The sequence below is a fragment of the Erithacus rubecula genome, assembly GCF_903797595.1.
Source record: "Erithacus rubecula genome assembly, chromosome: 2".
Taxonomy (NCBI): Eukaryota; Metazoa; Chordata; class Aves; order Passeriformes; family Muscicapidae; genus Erithacus; species Erithacus rubecula.
This window is the reverse complement of record NC_136685.1, coordinates 108,294,375-108,308,537: the sequence shown is the minus strand read 5'-3', so window position 1 is coordinate 108,308,537 and position 14,163 is coordinate 108,294,375. Positions and strand designations below refer to the sequence as shown.

The window sequence follows — 14,163 nt, the reverse complement described above, 5'->3', positions numbered from 1 at the left end:
TTCACCCCCTGAATCACAGCTCCAAGCTGCTGGAAGAAATTCGTTTCGACGTTATCCTCGTTCCTCTTGTCATGAGCCATCACAGAGGAATTTGCACCGAAGCCAATCCCAAAGGTCCTTCACTTTTGGCACTGTGGGCACAGAGAGAGGGGAGCTGAAACCTGCCCCTCAACCCTGCCTCAGGCCCTGCAGCATCCATCCCCAACTCCTGGGAATGCCTCATCCCAAAAGTGATGCACCCAAAGCACCCACCAGCACCTGTGTGCAGAGCTTCCCCTTCCCACATGGAAATGAGGGGGGAGGAAGGAGAGGGATGGAGATTTCCCACCCAGCCTTCCCTCTGTGCCAGCACAGAAACACTCAGCTTGGAAAAGACCCCTCAGGTCAGGGAATTGTCCCTGCCACTGGGAAGGGAGGGACCAGACTCCTCACAGTGCCATGAAAAGCCCCAGGGAAAACCTCCCCCAGCCCAGCAGGTGCTCAGCAAACCCACTCTGACCTGAACAAAACACCAACGGAAAAAGATGACACCTTGTTCTCCTTCTCCTCCAACTGTGGTGTGATGATAAATGTTACCTCACTCTTGCTGCCAGATAAAATCAGGTTTGAGCCTCGAGCACGAGGCTGTGTCTGCACCAGGCTTGGAGCATGACCTTTACAGTGCTCCCAGTTTCAAACACCAGCCACAAATCAAACCCTGTGGCACCAGCGTGGGGGTGCTTGAGCAGCAAAGGTTGGATGGAGATAAGAACAGGTGGGTTTTGCTAAATAAATGCATATTTTAGTTAAAGAAACCCCCAAACCCTCTCTGGGAGACGTCACTGCTCTCCACACAAGCACTGCAGTGACAGTGACATGGTGATGAATCAAGTGACAAGAATAGTCCCATTGTGACCTGAGTGATCCCTGAGCAGGGCAGGGGGTGGCACTTGGAGTTCCTGCTGAAATTTGGGACCTGTTACTACATATTTCAACTTATTAATTGTTCCTAATGGGCAGGTGACAGTGCTGTGGGTGGCCCAAGAAGGGGAGCAGGACTGCTGCTTCCTGAGCATGCACCTGACTAATTAATTCAACTTTACCCTTGTTAATGCCTTCAGAGCCATAATTAATAAACCTGGCCAGGAATTGCAGGGAGATGGCAGCAGAAAGGGCTGGGTGGGGATGGGCCAGCAGCAGCAGCAGATGGAGGAGCTGAGGGAGAGCCCCAACCCGGGGGGGGCCCAGCTCTGTGGCAGAGGGTGAAAAATGAGTAAACCTGGGTTTTCTGCAGAAGGAAAGGCAGAGGCACCCACCCACACACCAGGAAATCTCTTGTCTCCGTGTGGGTGGTGGGGGCCCCAAGATGAGTTATCTCTAAAGGGCGACTCTGGGGATACCTCGAGATCTTCAGCTGGTGGAGCCAGTGAGGAAATATCACCCTGGGCCTTCATCCTGCCTTTTCTAACAGCTTGCTTTGAATCAACAACAGCAGAGCCTCCTCATCACCCCACTGGTCCATTATTACCCCTCCCTGAGGTGGTTTTAACCTTTCTCCTCCCTGCTTCCCATGGGATGATGGTGGGATGGGGGCAAGAGGGTGTTTTTAAGGGTGCTTAATGTAAAATAACAGCATTTATTAAGGACAAAGCTGCAGCTAAAAACTCCATCGTGCTCAAAACACTCTAAAGTGTTCTTCCACATATCCCTCTGCATTATATGAGGAACTTAAAATACATAATTTACAATATAGATTAAAAAACTTAAGCCTGGCAGATGTATTTTTGGCCTGGCCAGAGAACAACTGGCTTTGGCTCAGCTTGTAAAAAAAATGCAACTAAAGGCAGAAAGGGAACAAAAAAAAGCCAACCCCCCAGCATGCAATGTTTATATTTCCACCAGCTCCCAGGTTGCTCCAGCTGATCTCCCTCCTGGTGCAATGGCTGCAGCTGAGTCAGGCACCAGCTGCTCCAGATCAAAGCCACGTGCCAGGGGAAGCAGGCAGCTTCCAAGGGGAATCCCAGAGGTTGTGCCACCACCAGGGCAGGGAGAGCAGCAAACCTGAGGAGAACCAACACATCCCAGCTCTTCCTGACCATCCTAGGCTGTGCCAGGCTCACCGTGGTTCTCCAGCTGAACAATTTCAGCAGAGGGGAAACACCTCTGAAACAGAAGCAGGAGGAGGGAAAGTAGGAAAGGCTGTTGTCTCCCTCCTGTGGGGAGATGCAAAAATCAAATTAATGCCCTCTCCTCCCTTGGAGGGGGTGGGGTGTGTTGCTGAAATATTCCTTTCAAAGAACACTTTTTTCCCAAAATTCTGCCATTACAGGCAAACAAGCTCTGGGTTTTCCCCTGAGCTTGAATAATGATGTGGGGGGAGGTCAGAACTGGAGGTGCCAAGGGTGGGTTCAGTCCTATCCAACTTAAATCTGAGCTGCAAACTTCCATTTCCTCCATCCTAGAAGATGGAAGCAGGAAGAGCCCAATCCAAGCACACCCACTGCCTCCCAAACCAATTAACAACCCAACTTAGCACATTATTCCCCTCAAAAAGCACAGAAAGGTGCTGAAGTCAACCCCGAACCCATTTATTATTTAAAACCGAATTATTCCAAAAAACCAGAAGATCCCACATCCCCAAAAGCCCAAGTCCTTGGCAGGTGTGCAAACTCAGCTCTATTTCCGTGAGCGCTTGTGCTCGATGAGCAGCACGACCAGTCTGTTCCGGAGGAACCTGATTTCCTTCATGTAGCACCTGCAGAACAAATCCCTGAGCTTCTGGCGCAGGGCTCCCAGGGAGGGCAGCTGCTGGCAGCTGGGAATGTTCAGCAAGCTCTCAAAGAACTCCTTCCACAGCTCAGCGTTGGCAAGCCTGCAAAAAGGGACAAAAAAAAAGCACCAAATCCAGCTGGTAAATAGTGATTTTCACTCTGCTCCCAGCTAGAACAGCTGTGACAGAAAGTGACCTAAGAGCAATGTGGTGCTGACTGGGTTTCCAGGAAATGTGGGCAAAGATTTGGGGGATATTTTGGACACCCACCTCCTGAAGGCTCCCTCAGGCTTCCAGACCCCATTGTCCTCCTTGAGGCGCATGTAGGTCCCGAAGAGCATGCAGTACACGGTGGCTGCAATCCCAAAATAGTCTGTCTGAAGCAAAACACACCAGCCTTGTGTCAAAAACACACCAGAGCACTGGAAATGAGCTGAAAACACCCCGTGGAGGGGAGAGGCTGCAATGGTAGAGTCCAGTTCCACCAGAACTGGCGTGCAGGTTCCAGGCTGTGCCTTACCTGGTAGTTCCAGGGCTTGTTTGTCAGCATTTCCACACACTGGAATCCAGATGTTTCACACCTGGCAGTGAAGGCTGTTCCCTCAGGGAAGAGCTTCATGTCAATGCTCTGGCCCAGGTCAATGAGGGTCAGGCCATGGCAGAGCCCATCGATGTCACACGTGTCATTCTCCAGGAACCTTCAACCAGAAACAACCCACTCAGCGTCCCCAGGCTCCCTTGTGGGGACACCTGGTGACAACAGGAGACACTTGCCTTTCTCCCAGGATGAAATTGTCAGGCTTGATGTCCCCGTGGATGATTCTGCAGCTGTGCAACTCCTCCACCATGTGCAGGATTTTGACAGCAAAGTAGATGACGAGGGCTTGGGGCATCACCTTCTCTGGGAGCTTCTTGTAAATGTTGATGGCATTCTGGAAGCCAGAGACACACACAGGGCAGGGATTAAGGAACAGCACATCCCCAAGGAAGAGGAGAAAAGCTCCAGAGCAGTGGCACTCACGAGCAGAGTTCCATAGTTGTGGAGCTCTCCCACCAAAATGCTGCCGTTGGAGAAGAAGTGGGCAGAGTAGAAGTGGATGTAGAGATGGTGCACGCTGGGGCTCAGCCTCTCCAGCAGCTGGGTTGCAATGTAGAACTCCCAAGGGTTGGCAGGTTTCTGGACCTGGGAGGAAGAAGGGGATTTTCATGGGAAAAGCTGGAGTTCCTCTCGGGTTGGGTTTTGTTGTTGGTTTTTAATGGCAGATCAGGCATCTTCCCTCTTGAACTTGAGCCAGAGTGGTTTGGCTTGGGAGGGAACTGAAAGATGATCCAGTTCCATCTCCCATCCCCTGCCACAGGACACCTTCCATTATCCCAGGCTGCTCCAAGCCCTGCCCAGCCTTGGACACTCCCAGGGATCCAGGGGCCTTCCCACCCTCACAGTGATTGATTAACCTCAGTTGATAAACACCATGATTAATCCTCTCAAATCAAGACTTCAATTCCACACACTCCTTGTGAATCCCTGAAGCTCTAGAGAGCATAAATCACCTTTCTGTCCTGAAAAAGTTTCACTTTAGGGGTTAGAGGGAAGCTTTAGCTTTCCCTGAAGGACTAAATGTTAGAGGGGAGGTTCACAAAAAGATGCCAGAGGCTGATGTGACATGGAAACCAAGGATGTGTGTGAATTCACTCAGGGGAGGGTCAGACTCAAGAACTGCCCCAACACCACTGACCTTGAATATCACTTTCTGATTATTCCGAGGGTTACTGGCATCCAGGATGGAAGCTTGGTAGACCTGGGCAAAAGCTCCTTCCCCAACCAAGCAGTCCACATGGAACGAGGTGGGACCTTTAAAAGATTAACATTAAATCCTGCTTGCCAACTCCACAGAGGAAAAACAGGAGGGGAAAAAAAACAAAAAAAAAAACAAAGAGAAAAGCATCAGCCCATGAGAATTAGTAAATCCTAGATCCAAGTCTTTCCCTACAAATCTGTTCCTGTCAGGAACAGGGGAGAGCAGGAGTGCTGGACATGCCACACACTCGACCCCAGTGTTTCTATTTTTGCCTGACCCCCTGGAAGCAGTCAAATTCCAAAGGGCATGCCCTGAAAAGTAAACACTAATGTTTAAATCCCACAGGGATGTTGCAATCCCTGTCCTACAGCTTTTGTTGACACGGGCCCGCTGCTGTTCCACACAAAGCTGAGGAGCTGTGGCCCAGTTTGCAGGAAAAATGCTACAAAAGACAAACAAAGCAACCCCAGGCCTTATTCCCAACCTGAGGCTGAGATAATCTGGAGACACACACACAAGGCAGCTGAATTCCCACATGCTCCTGAGAGGTTTTCCTAGGGAAAGCCTCAAGAAATGCTTGGCAATGATGAGTTTGAAGGAGCTCTTACCCAGTGAGAGTTCAGCCTTCAGCCTGATGAATGGAAGAGGAGATTTCCACTCAAAGTAGTTGGCGCAGGTGCGCAGCGGTTTCGGAAGCTCCAGCAGGAACTTGCTGATCAATTCCTTGTCCCAAGGGTTCTCAACAAGGACTTTGTGGAAAAAAAGGGAAGTGTTTAAGCTCTGGGTGTCATTCCAGGGAGGTAACACAAGCTTGGGCTTGAATGAGCATCACTAATTTAAAACCAAAAAGCCCCAGGAGGGATAAGGATATGAGAAGCATTCCTTGGTTTGGACACTCTTGCACCTTCCCAGAAACCCAGAGTTCCCCAAAGTGTTTGAGCCTCAGTGAGCCCAGAACCTGTCAGGACTGCAAGTATTCCATGGCAATGTGCAACCCAGGTACAACCCACACTCATCCATCCCTCACAGGAATCATGGAATTGCTCCACTTGGAATCCAGGCAGGAAAGGCAGGGGATGCTGTGTACCTGCCCCACTCCAGGCTGTCCTGTCCATCCCAAGGGAAAAGGGATGTCCAGGTCTGCTTTGAGCTGTCTGCTCATGCAGGCACTGGGAAGCAGCAATTCCCTGGATTCCAGTCCCTTGTTTCAGGATGTTGCCATGAAGCCCTCTCTTCTCTGGGAGATGTTCAAGAACAGAGCTGTGGATTTAAACAAATTAATAATTATTACAACAGTGTTGTTGCCTTGGTGGTTTGGCAAAAAACACGTCAAATGCCACCATAGCCAACATGGAGGTGAATAAAATGGAATTTTCTTAGGAAAATTAGAATTGGTCAAGTCACTTTACCCATCCCCTAATAATTCTCAAGTTCACCAAGGAAGGAAACCAGTGGATTTTTGGCAAGCTAATTTTTAATTTCTACAGGGCAAAACTTAAATCTTGGAAGGGTTTTTGGGGCATGGTCACCAAACCCAGGTCCATTTACCCCCAGAGTGCCGGGATGAGTGTTGGGCAGAGCCAGTGGAAAAACAGTGGAAACCCTTGGGAAACTTGCATTGGAGCAGCATACCTTAACTTCTTGGACTTTGGCTGCCTGTGCAGTTCTCCAGAGAATTCCAAATCCATTTGGGGCAAATTTTCCTTACAGGCTGAACAAAAGGAGCAAGAACAAGAGCAAATTAATGTTTATTTCCCCAAAAGCAGGAATATTTGGAATATTCTCATCCAGCACCTCTGAAAGCTGCTGCCATGAAATCCAGAACTTAACAGAGCCTTGTTTCAAATACCCAAGTTAAAATAACAGCTGGATTTCTCCAGGGAGCAGCTTCCAAGTCTTAAAAAGAGGCAGAGCAGCATAAAGGTGCTCCCAGGTGGGATTCAGCCAATGTTTGGATATTCCCAACCCCTTGGATTTGGGCAGAAATGGCACCATGAGGCACCAAGTACCACGTTTTCCATCCATAATATTCCCTATTTTACCTCTGTGCTCCAAAGGGGGCTGGGAAGGAGCTGCCAGGTGGTTGAAGGGTGTGGACATGAGCTGGGCAGCTCGGGCAAAATCCCTGGTGTTGTCTGGACTGGGAGCCAGGGCTTTGTTGCTGCAGGGGCCATTCCACACCGTGTAATCATCCCGCAGGAATTCTGTGCTCCCTGTTTCTTCCTAGGCAGGAGAAAGAATAAATCCAGGCTTAAAATGAAACCAGTAAATGATCCTGAAATATACACAAAATTCCATGTTTTAGGCTAGGTTTGAATGGTGGTAATAGGCAAGGCCACCAGACCACCAGAAATTGCTGTGAGAGCCTGGAAAAGCCAATCCCATGGGAAGGGATCTGAGTTTTATCCATCTCCTTGGCTATGGAAACTCCAAGGTGGATGCTGGAATGTCTCCTCTTCCCCCAAACTGATGCCAACTCTCAAATGTGAGAGGAGGAGTTTCCATCAATTCTCTGTCAGTCAGCAATTGAAAAAAGCTCATCCTGTGTGCAGGAAATGGGAAAAGGCATCCAGCCTTCAGCTGGGCATCATTCCCAGGAATATTGTGGGATTGGGATAGAGCAGAGGTGAATCCATCCACTCTGGTGGGATGCATAACCCACTCCCAAGGCTAATCCCTGCAGGATCACCACTCACTTCTGCTGCACAAACAGTCAAGGGATGCTCTCCAAAAGTTCTGGGCTCTTCTGCTTTGTTCCTCTGCTGTGGGATCCTGAAAAATTATCCAAAAAGTTTAGAGCAGCTTTTCCCCAGGAGCTTTCCCAGGCTGGTCACAACAAAGGCTGTTCTCACTTGAACTTTTAATTTTATTTTAAGAGCCACATTTGCAGCAAAAAGCTGCAGCAGCTCAGAGTTATCCCCAAAATCCTCCAGAGAGTGAAGCCTCCCAAGCACTGTCCAAACAGGGAAGTTGTGCAATCCCAGAGCAGCAACTCCTGCTTTTCTCAGGCCACTCCAGGCAGCTGCCACAGCAGAGTCCCATGGAATGGGATCTATTTTTTCCATGATTTTAAGCTCCTTTTTCCCTCCTCACCTGCCATTCTCCTTCTCCTCCTCATCCTCAAAGATGGCAAATGCAGGAGTGGCAGGGACAGCAATGTTAGTTTTCAAACATCCACCAGGCTCTGAAAAGAAAAAAAAAAACCAACCTGTTATTTTCACCCAATAATAAAGATTATTTATTTACACTGCCACATTCTCCCCCCTCTCCAGGGCTCCATCCAGCTGCACCTGCAGAATTCCCACTCCAATCACCTCTCCTACAACCTCTTGGAAAGAAGATTTTTCCAGCCCAACCCCAGATGTGAAATCTCTCTCTGCTCACTCTGGTAAAGCCCTTGGGTTTCAGACTGGCTGGACAGCCAGGACTGGTGGAAGGTGTCAATGGGAAACAAAGGATGGAATTCCAAGGGCTGGGAAAATAAAGAGCACACACCACTTTTCCTGCAAAAGGCTTCAAATTGTTCCTCACTGTCCTCCATGGGGGATGGCTCAGGCAAGAAGGGTGTTTGGAACATATCCATGAGAACACCTAAGAAAGAAAGAAAAAATAAAGGAACAACACTCCCAGAAAAAGAAATTTCCAGAGGTTCTTCCAAACCAAATGCCAATTAACTCTGACAGCCTTAAATGCTAATTAATAATGTTTTTGCAATTTATTAGCAGTCAGTAACCAATGATTCCTTGCTCTTTGCATTTAAACACCTCAGACAACTGATCAGACACAGGAGAGGCCAATTTGGCCAACACACCCTTGGTCATGGCCCTTTTTATTCCCTATCCAAGGGGAGATTGCAAGTTTCCTGAGAGAGCAAATTCTCCTTTAATTTCTCAGATTTCTGGAAAACTTAGATGTTTGTAGGACTAATTAATGCCACAGGCTTCTGGGTTTATTTTTTCATTTTTATTCATTTCAGCATCAAGCAGAGCTGACTGTGAACTTCCAAATAATTGTGGTTTATGTTTTCACCTCCCAAACAGGATTCCCTGAAAAAGCAGCTCAGACAACACTCCCAAAGAAGCCTGGCAGTGATTTATCTAGGAATTGATGGGATGTGGCTGCTGGGGTGTGGTTAAAACATCATTTTCTGGTCAGAGGTTTTGGGTCACACAGACAATCCCAGCAGACAGTGAATGGTTTAATGTCATTCTCCTCTTTGAATGGTGCACATGCCCATCCCTGAGTGAAAAGGCTCCACTAACATTTCCAGGGAAAATCCCAGGGACTCCAGGGGAAGGAAAAGTGTATTTCAGACCTTACCCAAGGCTTCCTTTGTGTGCACTGTGGGTGATGGCTGCACCTTGAAGGGTGTTGTTGTCCCCACTGCTCCTCCCAGAGAGGTGTTGGGGGTGGCTTGGGAAGCATTTCCACAGGCAAAGGAGGAATTCCCAACTCTGGAGGCTGGAAAACACAACAGCAAGATCATTCCTGAAGGAGCCTGGGATTGTTTATGAGCATTCCAGCAAAATGTTAGTGAGGGAAGTAAACAAAAGGAGCAGTGGAGACACAGAATTTGGGGAGAGATTTTGGCTTGTTCAGAGATTTGTGTGGCAGATTCCCAAGGGAGGCTGCCCAGGAGGGACCTGGGACAGCTGGGTGGCTTCCAAGGAATGGATCTGCAATTCCCAGGAATGCTCTGTCCTGTCACAGAAGGTGAAGCAGGAATAGAAGACAGAGAGGAATAGAGGATAGAGAGACCCTGCACAGACATGCAGGGATGGAGCTGCTGTCCACAATCAGTGACCAATTCCCAGCTGGGAGCAGCCACACCAATGGCATCAGAGTCCATGCAAAGGTTCCTTACCTTCCTTCACATCCACAGCAGGAGTTAATCCAGTGGATCCCTTGCTGGGGGACCTGCAGGAGAAAGAGTCACATCACCTTGGAATAAAAACTATTTAAACCCCATTTCAAACCCTGTTTCAATGAAGTGAGAGGTCATTTAATAAAGATCACCCTGGAAAGTTTCTCCTGAAGCTGCCAATAACCTGGGGGGCAGCAGAGTCCTTTAAAAGGGTTAAAATGTATTAAAAGTGCTCCTTGGACACAGTTTGCCTCCAGTGAATTCCAATATATGAGTGAATAACTGCTCCCACCTTGGCCCACTGAGCCACCCTTGCTTTGCCTGAGTTTCTCCCTCTGCCCCCCTCATTTTGTGGCCAAGTCCCTCAGCAAAAGTGCAGGGGAGAAATACCAGCACTTTTCATCTTTCTCTTAGAGTGGCATCTGCAGATTCCTGGGGTTCATTCCAGGCATGCTGGGGCCAGCTATGCATTACACATCAAATTTCCTCACACTGCAATTCAACCACGGGGTAAAAGGAATTAAACGTGGCCATGAGGACCAAGTGTAATAAAGAGCAGTTTCAGGTCAGGTTTGTTTTTCCCAGAAAGGGAGGAAAGGCTGATTTTTGAGTTGACACTCACAGTTCTCCTGCACTCCGAGGGGTGGGACGAGCCCGTTCCTGAGCTGGAGCAGCACTGAAGGGAGGGTGCAGCAAATTGTTCTGGAGCTGCCCAAGGCCTGGCTGGGCTGCAGCTGGGTCCTTCCCTGCTGCTGCTGCCCAGGGGGAGGCTGCTGGGGTGTGGTCACCGAGGGCCTTCACTGGCTGCAGCCTGGGAGGGGGTGCTGCTGGTGCCTGGAGTCGGGGCTGCTCAGGCACCAGAGCTCGGCACCGTGGCACATCCAGCCCTGGAGCAGGTGCCAGCAAGGTCCCCGGGATGTGAGATGTGCTGGGCCTCACAGCTGGGGGCACCTTTAGGGATGAGAAGTGTTCTGTGACATGCAGCTTCCCCCCAAAACACAGCCACTCCCATTTTCCCCACCAGCTCCATGTCACCAGAAGGTAACAGAGCTTTTAGGTTTCCCACCAAGTACAGCCATTTCCAATTTTCCTGCTAGTTCCATGTGCCCAGAACCCACGAGGGCTTCTAGCTGCATCTCAAACTAAACCGTGGAGAAGCAAAAACCTTTCAAGTCTGGGTGTTGCCATACAGGTGTCCACACTGGTATTGCAGCCTCAGCCTCCAGGTTAGGTTAACAACCAAGCCTGGTTCCTAGAGCATGGCTGGATTTTGTGGGATAAGCCCAGGCAGAGCATTCCTGTCCCTCCCAGAACCCACTCACCACCCTCTGGCTTGGCTCAGCTGCTGCTTCCAGTCTTGTTTCCTCCAGGCTTCTGGAGAGCTGGGTGAGCTGCTCCAGCCTCTGCTGCAGGGCTTGCAGTTCCAGCACTGCTGACTCCTTCTTCCTCATGGAGTCTTTCTTCTCCTCCTCTAAGGATTAAAGAATGATATTAAATGAATACATATGGTCTGGGTGCCATGCTGATGGCTGCTGTCTCCTCAGGAGAGACACCACTAATTGTGGCACTGCAAAGAGGAGCCCAAGGGATGAGCTTAACCAGGAACCACATGGAGAGCTGGAAAAAAGGAGGATACCCAGTGCCTGCTGCCTCCTGAGGAGCTCATCTTTCCTGGAGTATCTCCTGGCCCTCAGCTCCTCAAAGGAGAGCTCAGAGCCCTGGCAGAGGAGCAGGTTCTTGTCATACATGGGGACCTGCTCCCAGCCCACGGCGCCCGGCGGCGCCTTCGGGACAACCTCGGACTTGGAGATGTAGGTCACGTAATTCCTGGGAGAGAAAAGGGAAAAAGGGCCAGGGTTGGGGGGTTATCCCAGCAGAGAGCTGCTTTGCCCACCAGTGGGACTTTAAAAGCACCACCCAAACACTTACACTTCTTTTCCTGCAGCAGAGCATTGAGAATCAGCAGCATCGAGACCCTACAGCAGGAAAATAAAACACAAAAAAATGAAATTAAATTCAAGAAGCACAGCTGGCACAGAATCCACTGCTAATGTTATTCCTGTGATTCTGGGAATGTGTCAGGCCACTGAGTGTGTCCCAGTGCTTCCCAGATGACATTCCTCTGGAGATGTGATGCTTGCAGCAGGAAAACAGCAGCAATAGCCTCTCAAAATCAGTTTTGAGACACACCAGATACAGTCACTCTACCCTCATCCAGCCAACCCAAACTCTACATGAAACATCCTTCCCAAAGAATCCATCATTTACCTGATTTTTGCAGGGATTAGTGCTTGAAACACCTTTTGGAGGAGCCATCAGATTTGCAGCATGGGAGGTCTGAAGTGGTTTTACAACAGGAGCATCTGGGATAGAAAACATAATGTAAGTATTTTCTGCTCATTAATGGGTAAAAATTGTTTGCTCCTTTGTGAATTTTGATTAACTTGAAGCACTGGAAAATTAATAGCTTGGTTTGAATATAACTTCCCTTAAGAATTTGTCATGCAAAGAAGGAAAATGAAGTGGTTTTTACAGGAAATTTGTTTTCTTCAGTGACAAAACTCACTCATTGAGGTAAAAAATTCGTTTAGTGCAGCTACAGATGAAACAGGACTCTCCATCCTCACCTTGCAAAGGAGGATTCTGAGGATCATAACTCTGCAGGGAGCTAAATTGCAAAAAAAAATCCTCAGTTACTACCATGAAATTACCTGTCCCTCACCCTTCCCCACCTCCCAGCAATCTTGGATTTCCCTGTACAATCATGCCATGAAATGCAGCACTGGAAAGCATGTTTTTTACTGCATGTGGACATCTCCACAGCTGCAAAACAAACAAAACAAAAACAAAAAAAAAAGCCTTCAAGAGGAAAATAGCATTGGGTATTTGTTTAACATTTTACATTACATTTTCCTTTTGGTTTTCTGCATTTAGCTTCTCAGAATTAAATGCTTAACTCCAAGACTCAGCTCAAGGATATTTGCTTCACTGTGGGATTTTTGTTTTTAAATGTACATCCCAAAACACCCAATAAACATTCAACAGCAAAGAAACACTGTTAAATTGAAACCTCCCTTTACCAAAAATAAGCAGGCAGGGAAAAAATAACCAATCACATGCTAGGCATGGTTAATTATGAGTAAATGAGAAGAAGCCCCAGAGTTACCAGTGGAGCTGCTGCAGGCTCTCCCGGGGCTGTGCTTGGTTGAGGAGCCCTTTTTGGAGCACAGCCCCCGCTCCCTGCACGTTTCCTTCCTTCAGCAGCAGCTGAGCCCAGGCCAGGTAGAAATCCGAGGTGGTGGCTCCGATCCCCTGCCCGTGCAGGTACTCCAGGTACTGGCAGGGGGAAGAGATGAACTCTGCCTGCAGGACACCAACGCACCAAGACATCAGCACTTCCAAACACATCCAAGGGACTCGCAGGCAAAATCACTGGAGTTTCTTAGTTATCATAATAGCAAAGTATCGTTGTGTAAGGGTAGGAGAAGGCAAATCTCTCCGAGCTACCAGCTTAAAAACCACACTGTTGTTTTTTTCTGATCTCCCGGTCCTGCAGAGGATCAGAATTCCCGAGGCGCCCTGCAGCCCCAGAATAATCAGGATAATTTAATTCCCACACAAACGCACCAGCTTGAGGCAGTAGCTCACAAATCGCGGGTCCTGGTGGTACCTCTGGTCGCCCACGAACACCTTCACCAGCTCCTCCAGCAGCCCGGGCCAGCGGCTCTGCCTCTCCTGGGCGGGCAGACAGCGCTCTGCCCACTGCAGGTACCTGCAACCATTCCCAGTCAGCGACGGGGAATCCCGGGAAGGGACGGGGCAGCACCCAAAGCGGGCACGGGGCCGCGCTCACCTGTCCCATGGCTCCAGCGGGTCGGGCCCTCGGTAGCTCCGGATCTGAGCCTCGTAATTCCTGCAGGGACAAGGCCGGCATCGTGAGGGGGGGAAGCGGCGGGGGCCGGGTACCCCCGATGCCTCTCCCGATCCCGTTATCCCGCTCCCCACCCCGTTATCCCGTTGTTATCCCGTTCCCCGCTCACCGCCCGAGCCCGTCCATGCCCGCCCAGCCCCAACCGCTCCCGCCGATTCAAACTGGCCGCGCGCCGCCTCCCCATTGGCCAGTCCGCAGCCCGCCCCGCCTTCCCATTGGTGGGCGGCGGCGTCAATCACGCTGCAAACCCCGCCCTCCCCGCGGGTGCAGTTCCAGTGGCGGCCGCTGGACGGAGCCCTGGGAACATCCCCAAGGAAAATGCGGGATAAAGGGAGGGATTGGGAAAGGAAAAAGCGGCCCCCACTCCCCTCTGATAATTGATAAATGATTCGTGTTAATCACAGAACTTTTGGAGTTTGTATAAACCAGAATACTTAAAATAAGAAAAGAACTTGGACCTAGATAAAGGGAAATATATGATAAACCCCTCTGTTTAAATCCCTGTTATGAATACTGTGTATACCAGTTCGCAAGAGAAAAAAAATAAAAGGGGTTTTCCATAGTCTGAAAGGTTTTTTTGCAGAATCAGATTTCCTGCCTTTGTGTAATCAATCACAAACTATCTGCTAAAGATCAGAATTCCCACTTCTCCTGTTTTTATCTACCCAGACCAGGTGGTTCCATGACCAATTGTCCCAAGAGCTGTCCCTCGAAGTTTGGAAGTTTCTCTGACCACCACTGCTTACCCTGCAGAATTACTACAACAAAACAATAATTATTGGTTACTACAAGGAGAACTATTCTATAAAAAGGGAGCTGC

The 14,163-nt window shown here is 49.3% G+C and overlaps 1 protein-coding gene across 1 annotated transcript; it reads right to left on the bottom strand.

Annotated features, from left to right (window-relative positions):
* Positions 1–2,550: 2,550 nt before the first annotated feature.
* Positions 2,551–13,495, bottom strand: BUB1 (BUB1 mitotic checkpoint serine/threonine kinase). Its single transcript, XM_079330195.1, has 25 exons — positions 13,453–13,495; positions 13,266–13,325; positions 13,040–13,184; positions 12,579–12,775; positions 12,040–12,080; positions 11,681–11,775; positions 11,342–11,388; positions 11,049–11,239; positions 10,735–10,883; positions 10,035–10,363; positions 9,413–9,465; positions 8,869–9,009; positions 8,044–8,139; positions 7,642–7,732; positions 7,245–7,320; positions 6,591–6,771; positions 6,181–6,259; positions 5,636–5,808; positions 5,157–5,297; positions 4,486–4,601; positions 3,771–3,932; positions 3,524–3,681; positions 3,270–3,447; positions 3,020–3,126; positions 2,551–2,851 (listed from the first exon to the last, which is right to left on the bottom strand). The coding sequence occupies exons 1-25, from the start codon at positions 13,467–13,469 to the stop codon at positions 2,656–2,658; spliced, it is 3,219 nt and encodes a 1,072-aa protein (XP_079186321.1). The 5' UTR covers positions 13,470–13,495; the 3' UTR covers positions 2,551–2,655.
* Between the last annotated feature and the right edge of the window lie 668 nt (positions 13,496–14,163).